The sequence below is a fragment of the Quercus suber genome, unplaced genomic scaffold, assembly GCF_002906115.3.
Source record: "Quercus suber isolate HL8 unplaced genomic scaffold, Cork oak 2.0 scaffold_377, whole genome shotgun sequence".
NCBI classification, from domain to species: Eukaryota; Viridiplantae; Streptophyta; class Magnoliopsida; order Fagales; family Fagaceae; genus Quercus; species Quercus suber.
The window spans coordinates 427,782-438,718 of NW_027069829.1; the positions used below are offsets into that span (position 1 = coordinate 427,782).

Sequence of the window (10,937 nt, forward strand, 5' to 3'; positions counted from 1 at the left end):
TTAACACTACTTTTATTAAAAAAAAAAAGTTAAATTATTAATTACTTTTTTTTTTCATAAAAATTTTCTTTAAATTGATTAATAACTATTTCGATAAAGTATTGGTTAGCATTTTCATAATTCTAAAGCTAAATTTTGCCAAAGGATGCATGAACGAAACTTTGCTAGAGTGGGTTCGAATCTTTAGTAGAGTAAAAGGAAAAACTCTGCCGCAAGTCAATGCAATTAATTGCACAACAGGGACATGCCAAAGATCCAATTGGGTAAAGCATTTTTTTATTAATTTTTTATTAATAATAATGTGGATATCCATAAATTTTTCGTGTATCTTATTATTCTCATGAGTAAAGCTAACTATAGTGATAGATATGGTTTCTTTTATGACACTCACGAGAGGGAATGCAATCATGCAAAGCATGGCAGGCTGGCAGTAAATTAAGTCAAGTTGAGCTAACTCCAAGCTAGGGATTCCCCTTTTGCGTACAAGGCACATTAACTTCATCAAACAGAGATTAGTGTTTCAGCAAAAAAAAGAAAAAAAAAAAAAAGAAAAAGAAAAAAAGAAGACAAACACAGATTAGTGGATAAGCACAAACCCAATAGGGTCTCAAACACACAGCCACACAGGTCGGTACAAGCCTAACAATTGCCTTGAATATCATGCCCTGTGCCCACCCATAGATATTATTTCTCAACCACTGAGATGTTAGGTGTGACTCAGCATTCACTTAAATTTCATAAAAAGACATTGTACGTCTGGACACAGAAAATTTTGTGATTTATCATTAACACCAACTAAGATTCTTACAAAACCAGCAAAAAAGGATTATTAGTACAACGAAGATTGATAGAGATATACTGTATATTAGCTCATTAGTACAGGGTCAAACCCTCGTCCACATGGTACCAGACCCAAACTTGGTTCTTGGCCTCTTGTAAAATGTCTTAATCTCTCTTCTGTCAAGCTTGAAGGCAAAGTAAAATTGGGTTTGAGCCTTTACTATTGGGCTAATATATAATATATCTGTAACAAAGATGTTGAGAAAATAACCAAATTAAGCTCTCAATTTTCTTTTGAATCTGGGAGTCATTTTGAAATCATTATTTATAACAAGTTTATATAGAAGCTAATAACCAAATTAAGCTCTCAATCTTCTTTTGAAGCAAGTCGATTATTTACTATTTGAAATTTGCTTAATGACAGGTTAACATATGTTTAATTGATAATTGCGAAAGTAGTCACACAAATGGGCCAAGTGTCATTGCTTATTAACATGGGTATTATCTCGGATTAATAGATGATATGTAATTTTACATCATTTTTATCAACAACAATTACATCATACTAGTTCAACTTCAAGAGATTAAATTCTCTAAGAATGGGTGTAAAATCCAAGTTTTCACCCTCCAATTTCAATATGTCACATCATCTTTTTACATATTTAAAAATAAGTATAACCACACTTAATTAATTTTATTACCCATATATAAATCCAACTAAATTGGAAGTTTATTGAAATATTATTAGATGTAGTAAGATGTATAAAATTTTAAGTAAAAAGTTGATGTGACAATCTCTTATTGAATGGTATAAAATATGAATTTTACACTTCATCCTTATCAAATTCAGACTCTTATTTCAATAGTGTGAAAATGATGGCTATAAAAGTTAAAACTTAGATACAAAAATTTGGAAACTTTTTAAATGTAGTACATTAGATTCTCCAATTAGATTCAACATATACTGTCTTTTAGGATACCCATTAATTTGGTGTCCCTGAACTTATTTATGAGTGATTGTCTGATTGACTAGAGAAAAAAAGCCATATAACAGGGTAAAGTAAGAAACAAGCGACTAATGATATGTAGACAATAAAGACAGCTGGTTACAGGAAAAAATGACAAAGTCATCTAAATAGGTTACAAAGTAACCGTCTGAAGATTACAAGTAATGAATGAAAACGATAAATAAAAGCAACTACCTATAAGAACAACCGAAGGTAACTACACTTCTAGGACCAAAAGCATTAAAGACAAGTGTCCATTTTGAACCATCGATAACCACCAAGAAAGAGACTTGGCAGGAGCAACGCCTACAATGGGGTAAACACCAGACTTGGAAGGCAATCCAGGATTGCTTATCACATTAATATTTAGTCTAATAATGATCATATAGTTTTCTTTTCTCAAACCATGGGTGGGTGGAACTAACATGAAATTTTTCTTCTTTCACCTTAAAGGGTTGTGAGAGTAGTTATGGGTTATGGCACTGTCGAGATCAAAAGTTTAAATCAATGCATTTAGGCCAAATTATATTATATTAACCATTCACTTTTTCTTTCTTTTTTTTCAAGACACTTTTTTTTTTAATTATTATTATTATTATTATTAAAAGAGTAATACTACAAACACAAACTATTTTACAACAATTTTATAAACTATTGAATATGGATGTGGCAAATTCTTACTAGTTCTAATATGAGTCCACCACTAACATCCATTTATGTCTACCAATAATTATTTAGAAAATACTAAAACCACATCAACAGTTTGTAAAAATATTATAAAATAGTTTGTGTCTATTGCATTACTTCTATTATTATTATTATTATTATTCAATTTGAAACTTTATCTCTTAAAAAAACTAAATGACTCCACTCGAATATTTCAGAAATTTCTATTTTGTAGTTTTAGTTCATTTCCTTGTAAAATAAAGCGATTTAAAAAAACTTTCATGCTTTGAGTGCGTTTGGGATTTGATGAAACTAAAGCTTATTCAGAGTTTTTAGCCTATTTTTGCTACTATTTATGAGCTCCACTGTACTATATAACTAGCTTTTAGCTTTTTTTTCTACTATATTTTCAGCAAAAAAATTTCAATTTCAACTAAATAAGTTGTTTTCAAACAGACCCTTAGAATTAATTGTAATTGGCCAAAAGCTTAACTAGCATCTCCAAGTGTTTTTAACAAACATTCATGGTTCAAATCATCCAACCCCAATTATTGAATTATTTTGTTAAAAATCAAAAATAAAAAAGAATAAAGTGTAATTTTCCTCTCGATTAATGCAAGAGCAATTGCATTTATGTATTGTTGATATCCAATGTATTTGAAGTCATGTGGTCTATACTTGCCGAAGTCTTTTTAATTGACACAATGTATTGAGCTACGTTTATGTAGAACTAGAAATTTGGTAAACATTACCACCGCACATTGGGCGGAGTAGTACTTCCCCAAACCTTAAAGGCTTGTGGGGTTTGAGGACCCAGGTTCGAGTGGTCTTTGGGGGGGGGGGGGGGGGGGGGGAGGGGGGGGGGGTAGTATATTAGGTTCATTAAATTAGGATTTCTAACTAAACTCAAAAAAAAAAAAAAAATGGTAAACATTGATTATGAAGGCCTTTTTTTATTGGGTATTAACAGCTTTAAATGGAAATCATTTGAATGGTTACTAAAAGTTTGAACAGATTCGTTTTTGAATAAGCCAGGGCTCTCAATCCTCTCAACCTTACCGGTGAATATCCATTTTCTATGAGTGCACAAGATTTAAAAATGAAATCATAAGGTTATTGACCCATTGTAATCATGTGTGTTTCATGAGTTAGTCATTGAAGTCAAGCACTTTACAAGCAAACTCATTTGGCTAATAGCATAACAACAGCTTGAAATGATTTCATAGTGGAAGAAGCATGAGCTCTCAATTTCACAAGGTGGCCTGACTCTTAAAGTCAACATCTTAAAAGGTAGATTCATTTAACTAGTTACCTGAAAATGAATCAGCAATATGAAGTTAACAGATTATTAATCATCATTGATAATTTATTGATACAAAGAGAAGCAGTTGGTGGCAACAGCATCATGTTTCTGCATAAAAATCTTGTATGACAGTCCTAACTATCAATGGTATTCTCACTACATGGAAACCATCTTTCCAAAGAAGATTGCCAAATGAGTATCTTCCTTGAACTCTTAGCTGGGAGTGGAAAGTAACCTTGAACTTTAGCTTCCTTATTGTAGAATTAAAGGACAAACTTGATGGCTCAACTATCACATCAGTGCCTGCTGGGGCTTGAACAAAAGCAGTGTAAACAGAGTTAACTGGACCAACATTTGTGACTGTTCTTGACACAGTTAACTTCTTCTTCAGCTCAGGAATGGTAATAGAGGGCAGATTAAGATTTGCAAGGAAGTTGGCTGATTTGCGGCAATGGGCGCGAGCCTTAGTAATCGAACTGATGGCAGAATTATTGTAGCCCATTGCGCAAAGAAAATGGTAATAATCTGAAAACCCCATGTCATATATGAGACCAGGAGCTATGGCTTTATTAGGATCAACATGACCACCTCCATAGTCGAATGGGTCTGCCTTCTTATGGGGAGCTCCCTCAGCCACAATACACTGACCATATTCATCTTCCAAAGAAGCTATACAAGAGACAAGAGAATCAGCTATGTACATAAATTTATGAGGAAAAAAAATGCCAGTAAACTTTTTTTGTCAACCTGTAGTGACCAGTGCAGACTTGATTGCAGCAGGGCTCCATGTTGGATGGATAGCTTTAAGAAGAGCCACAATGCCAGATATATGTGGACAAGCCATGGAGGTCCCCGATTCAATATTGAAGTTGAGTGGAGGTGGTTGAGTCATAGCCGTAGGGAAGAGAGAAGCAGGGGACCAGGAGGCCAAGATATTAACCCCAGGAGCAGCAATATCAGGCTGCAACAACATTCAAATACATCATATTTGAGAATTAAAGTATAAACCATTTTCTGAAATATTTTCAGTACCTTCAATACAGATGGAGATAAGGAACTGGGTCCTCGAGACGAGAAGAATGCCACTTCTGGAGAAATCTGCTGTCCCACAGCTGTTTTCGTTAGGCTAAACTTGACTACAGGATTGCTGTTGAATAAACATTTCAGTAGGTTATTAACATGCCAAAAGCAAATTTAGGAACAAAGCAGATTATTTTGGGCCATTTATTAGTACAAGTTCTTTGTGTCTACAAATCACTAAATCAGACACTTTTGACACAGATAACAAATTGCAGACATTTTTATCTGTCTATTTTAAACTCAAATCTGTTCTATGCTTTCAAGATATAATTATATCAACCTTTCCCATAGCCCTCTTGAAGTTTGGAAGTTCACAGTTCCTAAGAACAAGGGTATTCTGCTAATGGTGAAACAAAGGGCAATTTTTTTGGCATTATATTAAATAGTGTTTGTTAGAATTGGTGTATGAATTAAGAGTGAAGGTGAGGAGAGAGAAATAGAGGACGGAAGAAAAGTTAATGTGGTTTTACCTAACGGCCTACATCCACAATAGAAAGCTCTTCATGGTTACATCTTTTTTTATTGAGATTTGTGTTACAATGAACCTATTGATGAGTACATATAATAAAGTAAACCCTAGGGTTACTTTACTTGCACTAAAAGTAAGATTAGGATTTTTTTCACTTACAGTATAACTAAAACCTAGTATAATGAACCTGGGCTGTTTTAATGGACTTAGGCCTTGAATAGCATTGGGTGTGGATGCCTCTAATACCCCCACTCAACCTTAAGGGGAATCTTGAAGAAACCTTGAGTTTAGAATGCAAGACTATTAAGGAAAATAGGACCACGTTGGACTGGATTTGATGTGCAGAGGGCCTTGCTCTACCTGGAATGGAACAAATAAACAAAAGGCAACGGTTGGCAACGGAAGGTGGCTGCTATGGATGGATGATGATTGTACCGGTGGCTAGAATGATGAATCAGCAAATGAAAGTGTTCCATGTATCTAGGTGGTGGTGATATCAACAACCGGAATGATTACATCAGCTGTGGACAGCGTCACTAGTGGTTGGTCAATAATTAGTTTGAGAAGTGTATCTACGCCTAAGAGACTCATGGGCGAGATGTTTTTTAAGATTTATTACTAATCTTTTGAGAGGTGTGATTTACGACTCGAACAAATACCCTGAAGGCATGGACTTAAAGTTTGTAATGCCTGAATGATGATGAAAACACCTATAAGAGGCAGCCCTACCAGTAGGGAGGCCAAAGAAGAAAAGCGAAAAAAAAAATACCATGTTGAAATGAAGAGTGAAAGTGAGAAGAGAGAGAGAAATAAAGACTAGAACTAAAATTAACGTGGTTCAGCCTAACAGCCTAGCCATTAGCGACTATATTTGTACCATTGAGATCTATTAGTTATAATGAAGCTATATATAGTACAGTAAAACCTAGACTACCCTAGGGTTACTTTACTTGCAATAAAAGAAATGTTACTAAAGGCTTTCACTACAAGTAAGTCCTAAAACAATAAACTTGGACTAGGATAATGGAACTGAGCCTTGATATTTGTAATAGTGTGAGACCATTTATCATCCGGATCAGAAAATAATAAGGCACAACAGCCTTCTTTTCCACTAGGAACGACACAACATAGAATTTTATAAAGAACTTCCTGGTGCCTTAACAGTGGATCATTACTGCCAAAGAAAAGTACAGTTAATGAAAACAGGTAAATGCATGACACAAGATTTGTTTATTTTCAATTCTGCATAGTGGATTCAGCTTGATTTAGTTGATCTGATAAAATTACCTGGTCATCCCGATGTAAGTGAGCAGAGATGTCCCGATTGCAAAGTCCACTTGGACACAAGGGATATCCCAGGATATTGCAACATCCTTTGTTGGAAACTGGGCAAAGATGAGACCAGCAGCCTGAACATCCAGTACAGTACTTAATGCAATGATAGCTGACCTCTGCGAACGAGATTGAAAACAAAGAACTACTTTTCCTCTTGCTAAAGTGGCATTTAGAGTTCCTGAATCACAACTCCTGTTAAAAGTACCCACTATTAGAATACGAATCCTCAAACATAGAGTAGAGGGTTCACTCAGAGTTCAAGCCAACAAGATGCAAATAGCAAGGCATTGTACCTTGCACTGCCATCAACTGCACCGCTAGCTGCTATGTCATCTCCATATACAATAGGGTGAAATTTGTTCATATCTTTCATTGTATGGAAAGCCTGACCCTGTTTAAAAACCAAAATTTACTTCTAGTTCTAGGTCCATACAACAAAGAGTTTAATATCAATAAGAAAAAAAGACTGTTCAATATGAATCTGAAGTTTGAGAAAAGGCATTTATGCATGATTTAACAAAATACAGTTCTAGGATCATATTCAGACTCTTCATATGACACCATTAATCAATATTACTCAAATCTATTTAACAGAAATCACAACCTGGATTACCCCAAATATTTGCATTTTGTGAAAAACAGGAATTGCAACTGATTACATAGACCTTAAAAAAAATTAAATAAACAGAAAGGAATAGAATATTTCAATGACTTTGAATGTAGAAGTGTAAAATGATAAAAGTATCTCAGACTCACTTATAACTCTCTTACCATCATACAAAAGCTTCATGTTCATACTGTAGCAAATGTAAGTTACTTTTGGAGTTGTTCCTTTGGTCTGCTGGCTTTTAAAAGAAAGCAACAAATTGTAATCCTAATCTCAAAATAGTGAATTCTTCACATTTCTTTCACAGAAACAGGCATATTCCTGAACCACATATTTGTTTTACACATGGATTCTAGGTTTGGTGAATTAGTTATGGTTATATTTTTGCAGTTATATTTTATTGGAAGTTTGTTTCTTTCTTGTTCCAATATAAGCAAAACACATACTTTCATGGCCAGAAAGGAATTTAAGAAGTACCACAAGAGTTTGATTGTTTCCCATAATGATCGCAGTGGGGAAAGCTCTATCTATGGTGCTTGCAGCTACGGTTATAATCCATGGAGCTGTGTTTATGACAGTCTGAGGATAAGGACCAGAATTCCCAGCAGAGCATACTACAGAAATTCCTTTAGTTACAGCATGAAAGGAACCAATGGACAAAACATCCTCAACATAAGCAGAAAGTGGAGGTGGTGAGCCAAGAGATACTGAAAGCACATCTACACCATCAAATATTGCATCATCAAATGCAGCAAGAAGGTCAGCTGAGCTGCAGCCACCAATAGACCAGCAAACTTTGTAGACAGCTAGCCAAGCTGATGGAGCACCCCCTCTTGCCAATCCTTGAGCTAATCCCATAAAACTAGCCTTTTCTACCAGAAGACCAGCTGCAGTAGATGCCGTGTGAGTACCATGACCTGCAGCATCTCGGGGAGATAAGTATTCAACCCCATCACTTGTATTTAGCTTTCCAAATTCAGCTTCATATCCTTTGACATACCAACGTGCACCAATAATTTTTCTGCCCAAATAATCATAACGGTAAGTAGTTAAGACTAATTATACTTCTTTATAGAAAGGTGGGTTCTTCCACTCAAACATGGACTGTCATGGTACAAACAAACAATAATTCTGAAATTCAAAGTGCATAATTCAATTGCGTGCTGACAAAGTTGTGGAACATTTTCATAATTTCATCAACTTAGATAGACCAAGTCATTGCTCTAAGCTGCATTGTCATTCACCTTGATTGCTGGAATGTTTTACAATTACCTTACAAAATTTGAGTTTTCTTCTCAAAAGAACTTATTGAACAATATATTAATTCTGCTCATAGGACAATGCTTTAATCAGGAAAGTTAATTTAAAATGAAAAATAAAAAATAAAAAATATCAAGTGAATTAACCTGTTACAGTGAGAGTGATTGAACTTCTCTCCTATTTGGCATATGCCTTTCCAACGAGATGGAACCTTGCCCATTCCCTCATCTTTGAAGCTTTCAGACTCGGGCCAGATTCCTGTTCAACACAGTGAGCACCAATCAAGCCTGATCCTGTATTATCTACAAGCATATGCAGCATTCCCACACTAACCTGTGTCCAAGACACCAATAATAGACCCGATTCCAGAATGACTCATTGAAAGAATTCCATTCCCAATGTGAGGCTTTACTTGGAGAAAATCCCAACTTCTAGTCGTTTGCAGACTAAGAACTCGGTTTGGTACTACACGGACAACTCCTGGGAAATCTGCATTGTTTTATGAGAAAGGATACTATTAATTACAAATACTTGTTAGCAAAGGTCAAGTCTGATAAGAAAACAGAGTTCACAGTTCACCACCATTGTAACACCTGCAATAAGCTTGGCTTGAGACTCAGTTAAGACTGCAGCAAAACCCGAAAAGCCATGTTTGTAGCTGTACAAAATTGACTCCTTGGCAGCTTCATGGCTGTCAAATTGTTATCATAATTAGGTCCCAGTCTCATATCTTTACAAGCAATAATGGTGAAAATGCATTTGTAGGAAACAATCAGCACAAGGGCCAAATATACAAAATTCACATGTGCACACACAGATTTGTTTGCTAATAAGCACTACGAAACACGACCTTGGCCATTGTTATGACCACCGCCACTGCCACTATGGGTTCAAACTCAAGACCATCTGCTCTATGACCATGAAAAATTATCATTTGTCCCAAAAACTTTTGAGAAATGTTAAATTTAATCATTATTCCAATAGGTATACTTCATGGCCTTTATGAATAGGAAAGACTTGGATACAATTCCTTATGTGCAATACTTTAAGTTCTCCAATTAAATTCAACCATATAGTTGCATTGACAAATGCAATACAAAAGGTGTTCTTTCCCATGGACAATTCAATTCAAATCAACTTTAATTGGGGAACATGAGGTAACAACACCTAAGCAATTGTACTGAAGTTTAATCCTTAATTAAAACAAGCATAAACTTACACGCTGACAAAAAGTTTTGATACACCTAGGAACAGAAAACTTGAAGATGCAAGTTGTAGGAGCACGTAAATTATCTTATAGCCGTTTTAAATTTTACAGAGACACATAAGATTGAATTTTTTTTCCCTTAATTTATTATTATTATTATTATTATTATTTTAATGAATGCTGACAAAAAGGAGTTAGAACTGAAACCTTCCAAGTATATTGGATAGGACCTCATGGTGGGAGACTTGAACTAGTTCAGGTTCATCATGCTGTCTCTCTCCCATATAAACAATGTGAACCTGCCAAGACCAAATAAAAAAACAAACCCACCAAACAAATTGATCAAAGAAACTGAATCGAGGAACAAACAGAATAACCACCACATATAAATTAAGAAAACTCAAAACTCACATTGGTTGAAGCAAGTGCAACATGGACCAAAGGCTGTAGTTGCATAGCAAGAACAAGCAAAATAATACTATGAAACCGAAGAGAAGCCATGAGAGACCTCTGAACTCGAAAACCAACAATGAAAAAAGACCGCGTTTGATTGTTACTCATTCACTCACTCTTTATATTTTAACTTAGGCTCTGCGCGTGGGGTCCATAGAGATTTCGTTTACTGACTCCACCACTGGCACAGTGGTACAAACCAGGCACTAGCATTAGATACTAAAAATGGATTGTTGTGCCAGATATTTATAAGCATTTGTCTTTTTTTTTTTTTAACTTTTAGCCATTTAAAAATTTATTTTATTTATTTTAACATTCTCCATTTATCATACATTTAATATTAAATATTTTATTTTAACAAATAACACATTAAAATAATATAAATAAACAAATAAAATAAATATAATAAACATAACACATGAACAAATAAAAAAAAGAGAGAAACTAATTTAATAATAAGAGAGTAAAAAAATAATTTAATATTTGTAGTAACGCGTTACATCAAGCTGCTACTCTTTTTTTTTCTTTTGGTAAAAAAGAAATATTATTAAAGCAAGCTAACAGGACAAAGCTGCTACTCTTAACAGCTCACTAGCAGTTCATTGTAACAAATTGATAAAATATTTTAAATTTAGCAACATTGTTATGGAGTGTTTTTATTTGTTTAGAGTTATAAAATTACTAAAAAGCTGTTTTAATTGCTGTGGATATATGGCTGGATGCTCTTAAATTACATATTTTTGGACGTTCTGTTACTGTTGGGTGAAATG

At 34.5% G+C, this 10,937-nt stretch overlaps 1 protein-coding gene across 2 annotated transcripts; it reads right to left on the bottom strand.

The window, feature by feature from the left end:
- Positions 1-3,724: 3,724 nt before the first annotated feature.
- Positions 3,725-10,267, bottom strand: LOC112001023 (subtilisin-like protease SBT3.9). 2 transcript variants are annotated; one of them, XM_024033189.2, is made up of 11 exons: positions 10,126-10,267; positions 9,922-10,013; positions 9,101-9,198; positions 8,841-8,996; positions 8,654-8,765; positions 7,725-8,268; positions 6,934-7,031; positions 6,593-6,832; positions 4,789-4,903; positions 4,504-4,717; positions 3,725-4,425 (listed from the first exon to the last, which is right to left on the bottom strand). In XM_024033189.2, the coding sequence occupies exons 1-11, from the start codon at positions 10,213-10,215 to the stop codon at positions 3,857-3,859; spliced, it is 2,328 nt and encodes a 775-aa protein (XP_023888957.2). In that variant the 5' UTR covers positions 10,216-10,267; the 3' UTR covers positions 3,725-3,856. The 2 variants fall into 2 exon arrangements, with proteins under 2 accessions (XP_023888957.2, XP_065616744.1); XM_065760672.1 differs by lacking the exons at positions 9,922-10,013; positions 10,126-10,267 and having other exon boundaries at positions 9,090-9,193.
- Between the last annotated feature and the right edge of the window lie 670 nt (positions 10,268-10,937).

Bases quoted from the DNA above. Each gene is read 5' to 3' on its own strand.
- LOC112001023 (XM_024033189.2), bottom strand. From the start codon at position 10,215: ATGGCTTCTCTTCGGTTTCATAGTATTATTTTGCTTGTTCTTGCTATG. The intron at 10,014-10,125 runs GTGAGTTTTGAG...TGGTCTTGGCAG, and splicing joins TTGCACTTGCTTCAACCAAT to GTTCACATTGTTTATATGGG. The intron at 4,718-4,788 runs GTACTGAAAATA...ATGTTGTTGCAG, and splicing joins TATCTCCATCTGTATTGAAG to CCTGATATTGCTGCTCCTGG.